Source organism: Protopterus annectens, chromosome 3.part1 (assembly GCF_019279795.1).
Source record: "Protopterus annectens isolate FY-2018-M chromosome 3.part1, PAN1.0, whole genome shotgun sequence".
Taxonomy (NCBI): Eukaryota; Metazoa; Chordata; order Ceratodontiformes; family Protopteridae; genus Protopterus; species Protopterus annectens.
The window spans coordinates 242,473,316-242,491,453 of record NC_056732.1 but is presented as its reverse complement, the minus strand read 5'-3'; the positions used below and the strand labels follow the sequence as shown (position 1 = coordinate 242,491,453).

General features: G+C 38.1%; 1 protein-coding gene across 5 annotated transcripts in view; it reads right to left on the bottom strand.

Moving 5' to 3' along the window:
• The window catches only part of PIK3R4 (phosphoinositide-3-kinase regulatory subunit 4), a 1,126,702-nt gene that overhangs the window by 473,178 nt on the left and 635,386 nt on the right, over positions 1-18,138 (bottom strand). For all 5 annotated transcript variants that reach the window (XM_044066738.1, XM_044066737.1, XM_044066739.1 and 2 more), the window contains exon 13: positions 12,622-12,787. In XM_044066738.1, the coding sequence (XP_043922673.1) occupies positions 12,622-12,787 (166 nt within the window). The remainder of the gene's footprint in view (positions 1-12,621; positions 12,788-18,138) is intronic.

The following is an 18,138-nucleotide window of genomic DNA, read 5'->3' as shown; positions in this document are numbered from 1 at the left end:
TATTCACACACACACACACACACACACACCATCATAACATTTGGTAGCCTGAATACATACAAAGATGTGTGCGCGCATATATAAATTTAGTGAAGTTAACTGAAAATTCAGTAGCTCAACAGCCTAAATGTTGACAAAAACACAGTCCATTGGGCATGCTCCAAGACATAACACTGGAGTATGCAAATTAAAAAACAATGCTTTTTGTAGGGGGAAAGGCCCTCCCTCTTCCCCCACACACCCTGCTAATTAAATATGCCAAGTTTGAGAATACAGAATTCCCCAACCCTGGTATTATGCCAATCTCACAAAAAAGTTGATCATCTTTCCTAATGACCAAATGCAATAAGCAGGAAAGCTATCGATTAAAACATCAGAAAATTAATTTTAAGGTCACTGTGCATGTGTGTAGTCCATATATATGCATGTAGATACATACACACAGACATAAACATACACATTTCTTCTCATTCATCAATTTCCAGAAACACAGATACAAATATAATAAAAGGGGAATGTCATATTTTTGCGATCAATCAAAAGAAAAAAAAAATACAAAACCATCAGGCATAATTAGTCAAAACAGTGGTACTGTTAGGGAAAGGGGTTTTAATATGGTGATGTGAATGGTGAGGTTAGGGGCAGAGTCAGGACTAAGGCATCCTGCCCACTTTACTAATGCATGCTAACACTAAACCTTGCTCCTGCCCATAACCTGACACCTTACCTTACAAAAACACTTTCTGTAACACTATCACTATTCAGAGATTTTTTTTTTCGGATGTGTTTGGCTTTTGACAAGCAAATATTAAACTAGCTATGTTCAAATTATTTGCATTTCCCTGATATATATATATATATATATATACATATTTGTGTGTGTGCGTGTATGTATATATATATATATATATATATATATATATATATATATATATATATATATATATATATATATATATACACATACACACACATATACACCAAACATTCCGGCACACTGTAGCATGCCAAAAGGTAGTCTTTATTCAGACAAAACAAGTGCAAACCAGTTTCACTGTGTATCCAGAGCTTCATCAGCAAGATTCTAAAGCAACAATCATTTACACATATAACCTCTCTATCTAACCTTTCAGTCAATTATGTGACTGCCCCAACTTTAGTAAGGAATAATGAGGGTATTTTGGAAATGAATCTGTTCTCTTTAACACTATAGTTCCTATGAATGCCTTTATATTAGCTCCTTTGGCTAATGTATATTCATTCTGCTTTGTGCTTTACTTTTTCATGCTTTCACTTAGAGAAGCAACTGATGTAATTAGAGAGGGAAATGCTTAACTGCTGAGGGGTCTGGCTGTCACAAGTTACCACCTATGACCTACCTTTGTTTTGTGATTGTTCTGGGTTTAGGTCAATGGACAGTTTGGCCTTTTTCTTTCAGTATTACCCAGTTAGTCAGTACAGTACTATAGTATACTAGGAGAGAGTCAGTCACCTTGGACTATGTAATCGCTTCGCTAGTCTAAAGCCAGCATTTGTATCATGTAAAATTGAAAGAATTTTATATAAAACCGCAACTTTTTTCAGAAATGCAATAAAAGATAATGTTCAAAACTGTATAAAACCTCCAAATGTTACTCACTGTAGAAGTACTGCAGATACATAAAAAACATACAATGTGAAAAATTACAAAAAAGGTCAGCACAGGACAGATAATTCCTTTGAGCTGGAGCTGCAAATGACTGTAAAGAGTAAACTATTACAGAAACAACATTTTTTCCTGTATGGGGATAGTAGCCAGAAACAGCGTGCAAACACATACAGTGGATATAAAAAGTTTACATACCCCTGTTAAAATGCCAGGTTTTTGTGATATAAAAAAATGAGACCACAATAAATCATTTTAAAACTTTTCCCACCTTTAATTTGACCTATAACCTGTACAATTCAATAGAAAAACAAATACGTTAGGGGAAAAATATAAAAAATAAAAAACGTGCAATAAGCTGGTTGCATAAATGTGCATACCCTGTGTGTGCACATCCTTAAACTAATACTTTGCTGAAGCATTAAGTCAGGTAGGTGAACCATTTTTTTTCTGGCTGCAAAAGGCATTATGACATTCATATGAGATCTATTGTTTTAATTCAAATTTGAGTGACAAGGAAGGTACTATGGACTCTGACTCACTGAGGGAGAATTTGGATTGACAAACTTGCACTTTGACAAATTTGTACTAAGTGCATACAACCTAATGCTTAATTTATTTTGGACATCCCTTCAGGGGTCAGGCTGAATGACTATCTTCCTGGTAACCCATCTCACAATAGCCATTAGTCTCAGTCTTTATTCAGTTCTGGGTATGCTTGCCTCAATACAGTATGCCTTTCTGAAAAATTACCGTAATTTTTGTTAGTGGGTCTGTCTCTTATATTGTGTAGTTCAAAGAGAGTAGCACATAGGGTCTAGTAACTTCTTCAGCCAGATGTTAGAAATAGATCAAACACTGTGCTTTACTAAAATGCCATCTGGTTGTTAAAACACTTTGCCATCTCACCCTGTGCAAAACTGTATCTTGCCTGTATACTGATCTTCCCAAACTTGATTACTCTTTATCCTTTTAGTACAGCCTTCCAGTTATTTAACCGTACAAGTCTGTGGCTAGTTATGTATTTACTGAAGTAAGGGTACTGATGTATGTTACTGTACGACTGCTAGCATCCATCTCTAAAAGAGAGAAAATTGGTAATGCAGTCTGGTATACTAAACTCTGGATGGTGGTAGTGGCACAGATAAAAAAGAGACAGCTGTAGCACTGGAGGGTCTAAGTGACCTCTCTGGGAAGTTTAGTGTGTGTGTGTGTGTGTGTGTGTGTGTGTGTGGGGGGGGGGGGTGAATGCAGCAGTTTAGTCAAATTGCAATTAAAACATTTCCACGACACCCACAAACTGTAGAAATAACACAAATGAAGGCAAAAGGCAAACTGATCCACTCCCAAGTGTTTATTTAGTGCTTTCGTTTATAAAATACAAACTTCCTCAGAATAAAAGCTTTTTCCTTCATTTGTGTTATTTCTCAAATTACAATTACTGTGAGTTACCTAACACTGTACGGTACTGAATTCAAAGTTAAGTAACACAACAGTCTGGAAAGTCTAACTTTGCTATATGTGGCGCTATATATGACTGTGGCTGAAGTGGGCCCATATCCAAAGGCAACCGTGCACATTTTACTACACATTCTTAAATTTAAGTTTGAATTATTTATTTTAGTTTGGTAACCATGTACATGGGCTAGTACAAGACCTTTTTCAGCCACAATTTAAGCTATAAGGGGTTGGGGGTTGGCATAATGGTTAAGATCTTTACCTCATAGACAAGAGGTACAGGCTTTGATGCTCACTAAGGGGAACTGGCTAGGCTTAAAATGGTCCACAAGGGCAGCTATCCTAATACTTACCTCTGAACCTATGAACCTATAAGACAATGTCATCATCAGCAAGTACAACCCTTAATGTCTTAGTGACAAGGAACAGTTAAATTGACTATAGTTAAAATTGCAATAAGGAATAATTTGGCACACAAGAATACAATAAATTGACATGCAAATTTATATAGTGCATATTTAAGAAAAGCTAAAAAAGTATTTACAGATATACACACCGTAACAATTCAGACATTTAAACATTTAGTCAGTCATGCTGATTTGTATTTATATTTTATTTTGCTTTTTGTTATAATTTTTCATATTTACTGCAGGCAGGGACACAGACCAGAGGACCATAGCCGCTCTTCCTGAAAGAAGTGGTTTACAATGGTACAGATTCTGTAACTTGATTCGTCTGTAAAATAGTTCTGACACCGAAAGTGCATGCCTCTGTAAAGCCACAAGAAAACAGAGATACACAGTGCAGAGCAGTTGCTTTAACATTAAACAGAGTAATTAGTAAACAGGAAAAAATGAGCACAATAAAGGAATAAAACTGCCAGCATCACAGCTGACTAAAAAGAAACTAAAACAAAAGGAACACATTCTGATAATATGACGAATGATGAAACGATAACCACCTTGGATGCTGCTAATGTTCAGTCCATTAAAACTGGAGACAATGTGGCAGGGGCTGTTGTTACAAAGCAAGTGGCAAAGTATACCACTGCACTATATAAAAATCAGACTGAACTGAAAAGACTAGAGCTGGAGCTGGAACTTAAACATCTGAAGCAGATGAAAGAATAAGACAACACGAAGACAATCAGGATTAAGAAAACATCAGCATGAACTGGCAATGGTGCCAGAGAAGAAATGACTATAAAAACTGTCTTTTGGCTTTTCCCGGTTAGGGGTCGCCACAGCGGAACTCCGGTCCGCTAATGATTGGCAGTTGATTTTTACATGCTGGCTTGCCGGGCCTAACGCACAACCTTCAACGAAGGAACGCCCATTCACGCATGTCGACACACAGAAGACGCTCTAATGAGAGGGAATTGCTAACCCTTCCCCAAACTCATGTGGATAGCAGGGATGAAAAAACAAGGTCAGTACTATTTTTTTTCTTAGTACAAAGGGGGTGATGATTTTGACAGTTTTATTTGGGCATTTGTAAGCGTGCATAATCAGCATCAAATATTCCAGAGGTAATGGGTGAGGTTTCTATCTCTGCTACACACGAGTAAGACTATGCATATGCTTTGTCAACAATGTATGATTTTGATTGTTTGCATTATTGTAAAGTTAACAGAAGCATTTCTGGATATTTTAAACTCAACTCCTGATGCTCAAACCAAAAGCTATCATAACATTCAAGCAGCAACAATAGAACATGTCTTATAATGTCATGCACTGCAAACCAGCAATGTTGACTATTTAGTAATGCTGTAAAATAGTTTTCATGGAGCATACACAGTTGGAGCAGTTGGATCCACCATCCTTTACCACTGAAAAAGTTCCTTCTATGTTTTGAATGCACTAACCTCCTGGGCCCCATAGCGGTTTTATATAGTAATTTCAGTTAGAAATAGTGCCATCCCCCTTTGTCTATGCTCTCTCATAGCATAGTTTCCATAGTTTATTTCCTTCCCTTTGGAGATTTGCTGGAATCTCACTCAGAACCCTCATTTCTGCCTAAGCAGCATATAGCAGCTTCTGTTTCTTTATTTTCCTCTGTCATAATTAAGTCACTAGTACCCCTTATCATTACAACCCTCACCATACAATTAGACTTATCTGTGTTTTTTCAGGCAAACATAGTGTTTCTATACACAAGATCTACAGCAGAGATGGATTTCCTCACATAACTTTCTGTGTCTTTGTGCCCCCCACCCCCCATTAGTAGTACACCATTTTCAAAACAGAATGCTTAGGGTACAACTTTGTGGCCTACCATCCACCTGTGAACTTCACTAAATAGAGCATAATTCTTAGCAGAAATATTTTTTTCATTACAATAGATTGGTTCTGCAACTGCACACTACTGTACCCAAGTCAAAACACTTCTGACTAATCTGCAAGCATTGCCTCTCAGTTTATTAAAACAGTTACTGCATTACTTAAAAATAAACATACAACTAACCTCCAACCTGTACCCAAATGAACAATCCAGAAAAGGTTCATTCTTCACTCCCATTGCAACATCTACTTGATCTGAAATACCTGCATAAACTCAAACCTACTACCAGGGCCCCAGACCAGTGGCCCTCAGAATATATCAAACGTACTGCTGATGTTCTAGCATATCGTCTCTAAATTGATAAATTGCTCAGTTAAAGAGAGGACTGCCACAATACTCTGGAAAAAGCCTTCTTCGTACCACTGCACAAAGGGGGCTCTTCTACAGACGTACAGCAATACTGTCTGCTCTGTCCAAAAGCCTGGAAAGATGCTTACATTCACAGCTCATTGATTATATTACAGCAAACAACCTTCTCTCTTCAATACAGCATGGCTACTGGCCTAGATATATTACCACCACTATCCTGCTCAGCTTTCACTGACACAATCAGAGTAGAAATGCAGGCAACATGGTCTCTACACTCTTTCTTGATCTGTCAAAGCTTTTGGCACAGTTTAGTAGTATATCCTACATGAACTCTCCTCTCTTAATTTTCATGTATACTCACTCCAGTGGTTCCACAGCTACATAGCAAACTAAGAGCAAGCAAGGAAATGGCAGAATGATTCCTCCTCATTCTTACCTGTCTAGATAGGTGTTTCCCCAAGGATCCATAGTTATCCCCTTTCTATTTAACCTGTTCATAAATTATATGCACACTGCCTCTAAGCAAGCTAAAGTAGTACAATATGTGGATAACCCAACTCTCATCTGTGCAGCACAAATTACGCAGCAATCATTCTGCTCCATATAATCCCGGCTGAACAACTCCCAACTTCTCTTGAACCCCAAAAAAGACTATATTCCTGCTATATACTCCCAAACAACTAAGTGACCAAAACAAAAAAACTGTTCTCTGTAACTTCAGCCATCAGCAAAAAAATATATATAAATGGTTACACATACAAAAACTGTTAGGTAAGACAAAAGCTGACGAGATGAAATTTGATCATCATATACTTCATGCTATAAACACACACACACAAAACAAAACCATTAATCAATGCTGTGGCCAGAAAAGACATAACTACAGCTTACCTACTTCCAACACTCTTCTATGCATCTCCAATCTTCATAAAAAAAAAAAAAAAAAAACTTGAGCAATGCTATAATAAAGTAGAAACTTTTCCAACAAATAAGCACTACAGAATTCACCATTGGCTTACTCTAAAAACAGCGGAATTGGTTTGAACTGAGACATACAGTGACTCACTCAATTATTGATAACACACATGCTACTTCACAGCCTTGAAAAATACTCAACATTAATCATTATCATTCGGCCATACTTTCCAAATAGAAACATATGCTCCACTAAAATTGCTACATATAGCTAAAGTCAAGTACTATAAAAAATTCACTATATTCAAACTGTACATTTAATAAATGGAATTCCGTTCAAGCTCACTTGAGACAAATCAACAACACACAGGCATTTAAGTGCCAAATCAGACAATACTTCATGGTTACTCGGCTATGCACCTGTGCAAACCTAGGTTAGACTTAAGAGTACACACTGAATATAACCCAGGTTAGGCTACATTTAGAAATGCATAAAACGTCCAGTACTTGAACATACAAGTGCATATTAATATCTCCTCACATCTCACTATTCAAACGTCCATTACTAACAAACCTCCTCACCATCTATTTTCTTATCTCCTCTTTTCTAAACAATATTAAATGTCTTCCGAAATAATAGTTGCTTTTTAAGATTTACTAAATTCTATCTCCTCTTCTTCTTATAAACCATTTCCTCTCATTCATCCTGCATAAGGCACAGGAATAAATCTGTATTAACTAAGCAGTCATGATTTTTCTTGTTCTTACTTCATTATTTTCAGCATTTTATCTTTCAGTTTATGGGGTCTTATCTAGCCCTTCTCCAGCATGAATAACTTGCGGCATTCAATTGACTGTACTTATGCCCTATGTTCACAACTTGAACATGACAACTGTAAATACATATAAGGTCAGTCTATGTCATAAAAACAGGCTCCACAGGTAAACGTGGTGGCCAATGGCTCTGGTACATACCCAGGGCTTTGGTTTAAATGTTTTCAAAGCAACTAACTGGGATATACACAATACAATTTTCAAAATGGAGAACAATAATCAAGTGAAATAGCCAGCAGAGGTCATATCATACCACAGTAGTGGGGAGTTATCTGGAAACAACCATTGATCTAAACTCTCAAAAGGGTCTGTGCCCCATCAAGGTGGAACGGAAAGACAGCACTGCTACGGAAACAGAATCAAGCATAACTATTGATAAGACTGGATTTGTTAAAAGGAAGCAATACTTGTCTGAGTAGTCCATCCCTGTTAGCATATGGGGGGAAGCCCAGGTACTACTAAGTCAGACTTTACTTTGAGTAAAGGAGCCAAGGAGACATGCACATGGCAGTGTTTGATGATATCCCAGCAGATGCTTCAATAGGAAATGCTTCTGATGATGCAGTGCCTTGTCTACATGCAGTTACATGCAGGCAGGCATACAGGCAAACATACAGGAATGGCAGCACGGGGGGGGGGGGGGTGACTCAGTCATTGTGCAGACTTTCATCACAGGGTAACAACAAGCCTGAATCTGAAATGCAGCTCATGAAAGATATTGGGATCACACTGGTAAGGGAGAGTTATGTGGTAATAGCAATCCTGAATCTCAGCCACAACTGTCAAAAGATGCCACACTTCCTTTGGAAGGTAAATAGTGACAGATCATAAAGAAAAATTTCAAACATGCTCAGACCTCAGATCCTACAATGCAGAACCTGAGGGAGGCTGCCAAGGAAAATCCTGATTTTCAAAGTCAGGGGGGAGTCCACACAGTGGGACAAGAGGGTTAAACAGACTCTATAAGAAGGGTTAGAGAGACGTACTGTAGCAACTGGCAGCATCAAGGATGCACCAATTGGCATTTTGGGCCATATCCCTTTACATTCTTTTTTCAGGCTACACAGGTATAAAACATGCAAAAACAAAGCATATGCAACATTTCCACTGGCCATGTATTGCAAAAGAGAGAGAGAGTACTGTCGGCAAAACAAAAAATAAAGGAAGGGCCATTTTTCTGGCACTGCATGTTACACGCTAACTTCATGTCAGATCTGGTGAACTGTTTGTGGAAGCACTGCATGATAAAATAAAGACTACTCCCCACCAGCCACAAACAAATGGCCTGGTGGAGAGGACTAACTATAGTATTAAGACCATGTAACAGGCATTCACAAATCAGTTCAAGTGGGAGTCGGACAAGTCCATAATCTATTTCCTTTTTGCACTTGATGAGATGCCCCAAGAATCCACAGATTTTTCCTCCTTTGAGCTACTTTATGGTCACAGGTTAGGGGCACCCCTATGTAATAAATGAGAAGGTTAATGCGATTCCCACAAGGAGTATGTTGTGGAGTTTTTTGTTTGTCTTTTTGGCTTTTCCCGGTTAGGGGTTGCCACAGCGGAACTCCAGTCTGCTAATGATTGGCAGTAGATTTTTATGGTACCGAGTTGCCAGCCCGACGCCCAACCTTGAGCGAAGGCACGCCCATTCACGCATGTCCTAAAATTAAAGACTAGGGTTAGGGAGCTTGGAGCATTGAAATTTTGCATAAGCACAGCAACAAAACAACTGGTATGACTGGACGGCCAATGCCAAGAATATACTGTTAGACAGAATAAGATGGTGCTTATTCGTGCTTAACAGAATATGGTGTAGGCAACAAGGAAGGATCCTTTCACTACTGTGAGAAGGGCAAGTGAAGTTAACCACATGGTAGAGTTACTAGACAGGAAACAAATATAAACTCTACCATGTAAACATGAAGAAGTCTTATCACGATAAACAGACAATGGGTACTCAGTATCTGCAGTGTGTTACAGAAGGAATAAAACTGGGATCTCATGGAATACCTTCTAGGTGAGGCGCCATCTTACAACTCAGTAGATGGCATGGTATGTTCCCTGCACCTATTTTCTATATACCCAGGTTCAGGAAATATGACAAGTACTACAGCAATTTGAAAAAAAATATTCACTGGTAAGTGAAGGTGTTCCTAACATGTGAAGTCAGGGGACCCAATGGCACATCAAACAGGTGTCTTACTGCAGACTTGTGCAAATCAAGAAAACTACATATATGGTAGAAATTGCAGGAGATGACAGATCTGTGGGTAAGCCAAGAATCCAACAATTCCTGGGCCTCACTGGCAGACAGGACCAATAGACAGACAGACAGACAGACACACACACACACACACACACACACATATATATATATATATATATATATATATATATATAGATAGATATATCTATATATAAAACTTTGAGGTCATACCATCATGGGAAAAGGGGAAATTCCTGGTAGGCCACTAGGTCAGTCTTCTACAGAAAAGCCCATCAGTCAAATGCACACTTGTGATCACCCATATGGCTGTTGATTACTATAGCTTTCTGAACAAGACTGGCTCCTGCTATTTAAACTGCATTACATCTTTTACTTCATTACTGAATTTCATCAAATCATTGCAGGTTTAAGTTATATTTCTTTGCAGATGGGATATCCTTGGTCTCCTGATGCTTCTCCCCACATTTCTTGCCAGAATGTTTCTTTTTCAGGGGAAGGTTCCAGGCTGCCTTGGCCAATGTCACAAAAGCTCAGAACCAGACGCATTTCCTTTTTTGTCTAAATTCCTGGACAAGCTATCTTCTCTTAAACAGTGTCCTCATGGTAAAACTGGTACAATGTGGACAATAGTCTGCATTGGGGTCTGGGCCAAGACAAAACAAGCACAGAGAATGAAGATCCTTGAGGGGAACTTGCTTCCCATAAGTGATATAATTATTCACATTGAGAAATGCTTTTATATTAGACATTTGCTAATATCGAGCTGTACTTAAGAAAAGATAAAATCCCTCATGAGGGACTTATCTACCTTCTGGAAGCAGGCCAACTGAAGGATTAACAATGCTAGTTAAGCATGCACTGTACGCAATATTAGAGAAGTAAGAAAGATTCGAAGATGGTGTCAGCCAATGCACCTCATACCATCAATGGATTAGACTTCTAAAAGAGCGATACTTTTTAATTTATTTATTTTATTTTACATTTGTTTACTGGGAAAGTCCAACTGGACACAGGTCCTATTTCAGTGGAGGCCCTGGGAGAAAAGCTCCTAATACAGTACATAACTTATATATCTGACAGTTTTGTTTATATAACACACTTTGATAGACATAGTAACAGAGCACAGTAATGATGGTCATTACCAGTGTAAAAGCTAAACACATTTACATGAACTATTTAATTTCTAAAATTTTATTTTTTTAGTCTTTGAATTTAGGGTTTAACTCACAAGAATTATTTATATTTGTCTGTAATACCATCAATGTTCTTACATAGTGGTGGGAGGGTGCCAGACAAGGTGCAAGGAAGAGGATGAAGGTACACCTTTGGAAATCACACAGGAGTCCCAAAGGCAGGACCGCAACAGTGAATAATACATCACCCATTCAATTCAAGCAGCTGCATGTACTGGATCAAGTGTGAGGTGCATTTTCTCCTCATTCTGGGCTATCCCAATCATTATAGCTCAAAAATTAGATACTCCTGGTCTCAAGGTGACGTATGAATGACTAAATAGCTGCATAATGGCCAAATCCCATTTAGTTTTATCCTCCAGTTATCTTTATGATGAATATCTCCAAGTGCCTTTTATGTGAGCTACTTCAAGCACAGAGTAGTCAAAGTGCTGGTAAAAAAATAAGCACAAAACACAAACGAATAATAAAATACAGGAAAATGGCATTTCAATTGGCACTAAGGAAACATTGGGGGAGGGGGCAGAATAGTCCAAGTGACACAAAATGCTCTGCATTTGGAATCCATAATCAAATCCCACTTCCTGCTAAATTCTACTGTACAAGTTGTGATTAATCAAGACTTTCAAATGGCAAAGTCAGAATTAAGCACAGCAAAGGAAAAACATGAGCATTCAGAAACAGTATTGATTCTTGATCCTTGAAGTTAACAGTATAGCTCTCAAACTCCTGGCATTTAAGAATTATACACAAATCTAAAACAATTCTGGATGAAAAATGAACCTTACATTTTGGGACTAAAAGCATACTCACCTAGAAAGCTAACAACATAAGTGAATTCTGTTAAAATACATTTGAGACTAATGTGGCCTTTAGTCATTTCAGTGCAGTGATATGGCTTGTAGTGAGTGCACTCAACACAACTCTATAATGTAACTACGATTTTTATAACGGGCGTGATAATTTTAAGCAAACCTGAGAGCATTCAAGAAAACAAGGACAAGTAAGAATAATGAGTGGGAGAGAAGTACGTTCTTAAAAATCAGTTTTAATACCAGACAAATAACCTACTAAATGTTGGGTCTCTGTTAAAACATCGAACGCTTAAAAAAGCAAACGATGATTTATCGAACCCATGTAAGTGAAAGCTTACAATCGCGAATGCTTAGAACAGCGATTTTTTTCCATGGGAAAAAAATTGATGTTCCACAAAAAATAAAAAAATAAAAAAATTTAAACGTTACATAAAATGGGGGGCTGTGCCCCCTCACCCCCCTACTTAAATATACCAACACTGAGATCGCACTACAGTGACGAAAACGGCAAAGTAATGGAAGCAGTCGAGCAATTTCTTTCCCAGGGAAAGAATTTGCTTATATGCTGTTTCGCTATTTTGTCTTTTCGTGCTTTCAAGTTCGATCAAGACGCATTAGAAATAATGAGTCTTCAATCATTTAATAGGAACCTTAAATTTTATGCTTCAGAAAAAGTATAGCAAATATACTAAGATAAGCATGGTTAAGGTCCAAAAGATAATTGCTGTTTATGTTATTTTTAACTTGTGAACAAGCAAAACCTCAACATTAATCTAAAACAGGTCTTTATAAAAAAAAAAAAAAAATTCTCACAAAATGACTAACGCTGTACATGTCAACAGACTTTTCATGATGACTGCGTGTGCACTGGTTAAAAGTTACCTGGTGGTGGTGGTTCTTCCTTCCATTTTCTGGCTATCCCACACTTTCACTGTCCCGTCATTTGAGCAGGTTGCAAAAATAGAATGCTCATCTGAAACACAAATGCGGTTCACTGCTGATTTATGTTCATGCAGATGGGCAACCAAAAGGCCCTTAGGACGCCAACCTAGAAAGATACAGAAAGCTTAAGTTAAACAGGCAGCCATTAAATGTAAATTGTTTTGGCCAAACAAAAAAAAAAAATAACATATGAAAGCATCGACAATAGAATTGTACAAAAAGCTTTTACAGCTATCCAGTAAACCTAATAATTAACAAACTTGTAAGCACCTTTCTGCTAAGAGTGTTGATTTTATTTATTTATCTGGTAACTAGGACACTTTTCAGCTATAACCCAGGCCATAAGGCATAGTAGAAAAATACAGTGTGACACTGACAGATGTTATAAAAGTGAGATGAAACAAGTGCAATAAATTATAAATAATTAATCAAAACACCTGTCGGCGCTAACACAGGCACAAACAAAAACACTGGGAGCGGAGTCTAAGTTTGAATTCAGAATAATAAAATACTGGCCCTTAAGGCCTCTACAAGCCTAGCCATGTTATACCCTAGATCCCTTATGGACCAGGATATATAGTCTATGTTTGTGTGCGAATCTAAGATCGGCTGGCCCTGTCTAAGAGGGACACAGGTGAAGCCCCTAGTGTAAATTTACAAACTCCCATCCAATTATCCAGGTTACGCTTACATAGTAGGGTCATTGAGGAGCTCTGTTTAACATAAATTGGGAGTTTGTTCCAGAGGAGTGGCAAGCTCTGGGGGACAGATCTGTCTCTTCAGCATGTCCTGTTAATGACGCAGGCTAGGTTAAGATCCCAAGAGCGAGTGAATCTCGTCTCATTGGATTTGTGGATGTGCAGCAGCTTCATCAAGCCAGGGACTGAGATTGCTCTGTAGGCCAGGCACAAGTTACCATTAAGCAGTTTACATGATACTGAGTAAAGTGATAGGGCCTTCAGTTTGTCGGTGTAGGTCATGTGTTGCAGGCCCTGAATTATCTTGGTGAGAAACTTCTTAGGTCTCTCTAGTTGCTGCAGATGTCTGTTCAGGTACATACAGAAGGGAGCACTGTACTCTATTACTGGTCTGATGAGAGCCAAGTACAGGGGAGTTATAACCTCCTTAGCTTTGCATGCTATACTCTTGCTTATGAGTTGTGCAATGTAGAAGGCCTTCCTTACTACTGTGGACACCTGCTGATCAAAATTAAGGTTGCCATCAACTTGCATTCCTAAATCTCTCACCAATGGGTTTGAACCTAGGGGGACATTATTAATGTTGTAATTAACCAGGGGGTTCTCTTTTGCCAAAGGGGATGATAATGCATTTCTCTGCATTTAGTTTAAGTCTGTGGCTTTGACACTAATCATTTGTCTGTGTAAGCTCAGTTTGTAGTATCCAAAGCAAGTATTAGTAACGAGGCAACCAGGCTCTTCAAAAGTTTAACTGTCAATCCAGATATTTATTAACAGAATAAAATCAAATGGGTAAGCACTTTCGCTAAAAAGCTTCTTCAGCCCTTATAACCACATACAAAATCTAGCACTCTTTAAATAGACTCCATATTTAAAAATTCATCAAATCACAGCTGAGCACTAATTAAGTTAAAGTGACAGTGCATAAAGATCCAGTAAAACACATTTGAAAGCACACTGACTATCCGAATACACACTGACTATCAAAATGCATACAGAAACAGAAGCATTCAAGAAATATCTATATATATATATATATATATATATATATATATATATATATATATATATATACAAAAACTGATATTTGATAAAATGAACATTACACTTTAAAAAGAAAAAAATTAGCATTTCTGTACCCTCCTGTTTCTCAGCATAGGCTTAATAGATGCTCTTTCATTTAAGCCTGAGCCCCTATCGGCTCTAAGCAAAATAATCCAATGTGCCTCTCCAATGTGTTTCCCCAGCTGTAACAACATGTTTGGATAAAGCATTATGTTCAGACTTAATCCTGATATTATAAATATGTTCTCTTATTCTATTCTTGAGGGGTCTATTCGTCTTACCCACGTAAAAAAGTGACACAGATGTGTTCAACAACTACAGCCACTTTCTTAACTGTCTACACCTCAGGTTTCTCACGATGATCAGATGAATGAAAATTACATACATACATCTCCCTCCATCTCACATACCTGTTAACTGCCAACAATTTTGTAGAATGTCTCTGATTTTGCATCACATTTTTGCTATGCCCCTTAAGTAAAAGACTACAGCTAGTCAAACCCAGTCATTATACTGCCATTTTCATACATCTTATAATTCATGAAATAGCATGCTGATGCTCTTCCAGATGAAGGAAAACAGATAATAGAACATAAAACAATGTTTCCATCTTTGTTAACTGAAATGGCTGAACCTACTATTTTAGGCTGTTAGGGGATTGCATTAGTAGAAGGCAGTGTGCAAGGTATGATGATGAAAGAATAAAAAGAGACAGGCATGGAACGAGGGAAGAAGAATGAAGTAAATAAACATCAGCATTAAGAAATAGTTTATTAGGGTTTTGGCATCAAAAAATACGGCAGTATGTTCCTTCCTTCATTACACTCAATTAGTAACAAGCTAATGCAAAGGAAGAATCAATAGCATTTTTCACATACTATATCAACAGATGATATTTTTTGCAAGCTTTTTACTCCTGTTGTCTGCTGACTATCCGCCCATCTATTTCCTTTGAGCAATGAGACGGTTGACAGAGAGGGGCCAGCCATCAGGGATGGTTCACATTCTTCCTCATTTTTACCTTGAATCTAATTGCGCATAGTCAGACACCAGGGATAAACATGCAATAAGCTGCCTGCAGGAGACATCCCCTCACCTCTATAAAGGTGACTGCCACCATACAGCCCTGCCCCTCCCCTCGGAGCACAAATGGTGGTCTCGACAGTCTTCACCAGGAAGATCGGTCTACCTAGTCTTTCACCCTGATGAGCTTCTCCCACCCCCCTGGATGGGCAGGTGGGGCACACCCTTTCATTCCTCCCCTTCTCAGCCTGCCTCATCCAGTGCCTGGACTGCTAATCGCATTCCAATCAGCTGGGTCCATTATAATCTCCAGCCCTCTGTACCACAGAGCCAGGCTATTAGCAATGTTGATTTGTGCTGGTGTATGGTTACTAGTGGCCTGGGGAAAGCAAACACATTTTTTAGCCTTTGTTTTCACAGCTATTTTAACATCTCAAAATCACTATGACTGCTTCTTCTATAATTTTAATATTTTTTTTGCAAAATGACTGTCAATGGAGCTTGACATATCAATTTCTCTTTCTCATAATCCATTTCAAGTTTGCTTTATATGAGTCATGCTAGACATAAAGAAGTAGTGGTGGACTCCCATACCATTGACATATAATGGGACTAGTGTCAGTCTCTATCATCTTATATACCTTCTGTGACAGGACTGCTTCTTTTATTTGTGTTTGTCTCAGGGCTTGTTTTACAGTATACTAACGAGTTATACAGCTGCAAACAAAAAACAGCTAAAATGCAGGCCTTTGTTCAAAGTATCTTTTTGTAGTCCAAGATGAATTGGCCATCCTCTCCCTCCACACCTTTCTCTCAGGTGTCAAAACTATCACTGCCCTGAGGAATCCATGCAGTTTCATGTATAAGTGACAGTTGTTACTGGAAAGGAAAGAATTTGAAAGTAATTCTGTTCCCTAGCGCCAGCAGTGAAAAAGATTATAATTTTCACTGATTCATTCATTAATTTATATAAACAAAACAGTTAAAACTACTTCAGATTTAGTTTCCCAATGTTTTAATGAAAGGGCACATAGCACACGCAAACTAAAATAAATTCAGCTGTATATCATAATTGCTGTTAACTGTTACATTTTCTTTGTTGACTAGAAAATGCTTGTGCACTCCACTTGTGTAAGGACTGACTAGTCAGTGGAAGATGCCTCTTTCGAAGGATCTGTTCACCAGATATGCATTCTCCTCAGGAAGGATGTCACAAGAAAGCATGAAAGACCTTCATATAAACATTATTGGTGCACCTAGTTGATAGGGTTGCCACCTGTCTTACTTCCTGCACAGAAGTCCTGATTTTGGCAGGTTTATCCTATTTTGGTAGGAGAGCATGAAAATGGTAAATGTGTCAATACTTAAAAAGAATTGCACGAAAAAAATATTTTCTGACTTTTCTGTAAATGTCACAAACATCTTTGATACTACATTTAAGTCATCTTAAAATGTAAAGCAGTATAAACAACAAACATTTAAAGTTTAAAGCATAGCATTTCAATATCGTGCTGCTTTCATAAATTTGTTAAGAGAGGTAACATAAATTTGTTAAAAGAAGCGACAACTACCTTTGAACCATTGGTTAATTGTTCTGCTTTGCTATGAAAGGCATTGCTACATTGGAAACCAGCTGTGAATCAGTTTAAGTTCTCTTCTTCTCTGCAATAAAGACTGGAAAACAGTTTCGCACCTGTGTCTTTTTTTTTTTTTTTTACAGCAGCCGCTGAGCTACTGACATCAGCAGGACTAACTACCTGTATAAGATTGTCAGCAGTACCTGACACAGTAAACTACAGGTTTTTCAGTGTTTGTGGTATATATGCATAAACAAATGACTGTAGAAATTATGTGAGACGTTAAGCTTATAAAAAGTGGAAGGTCTTTCCCCTCCTTTGATTCCAAGGCAGTGAAATGAAAGTTTTCTAAAGTACAAGCAGGTTTCTGGTACCTACACAATACTGGAACCATATTGTAGGGAGAAAAGCAACCTAAGAGTTATCTTACACTGTGATAAAAGGTGGAGTTTTCCTTTAGGGTAAAACGCTTCACTGAGTGCGAGAGTGGGTCAGTGCAGAGAAACATGCATTGTATAAAATCCTGTGATTTTAAATCATAGGAACATGGGAGTTACAAGGCAAACTGTGAGACCACTTCCACTTTGCCAGAAGCCACCCTGAGGTCAAGCCAGCCATACCAGCAATGAAGTTAGGAATACCGATCTAGCTGTCCAGTTTCTTTTTAAAGGTAGACAGTGTGTTACACTGCTTAATTTGGAGAAGGAGTTTGTTTCAGAGAAGAGATAGGTGCCATGTGACAAATTTATTCCTCCTCATCTTATTGCGAGAGAGAATGAGGAAGAAAAAATGTCTGTTTAACCTCATTTAATGGTGAGCTTTATAACTGGGAAGCCCCTAGTATGTGCATCAAGACGTCTTTAAGACAGTATGAAATATAGAACTTCTAGGTATGCACAGCAAGGAGTTGCGTGTGGCTGCCTTGAACAGCATAAGTAAATTCTGTTAGATAGTAGAGGACAGACAGCATCTGACTCCGTTAACATAAGGAAAGATTTGGCTGTTGGATTCTCATCAAGAACGCAACACCTCTTCCCCTAAGGGAAAGAAAACACTTTGGGATTCTTACCTGAGGAAGAATAGTCCCTACCAAA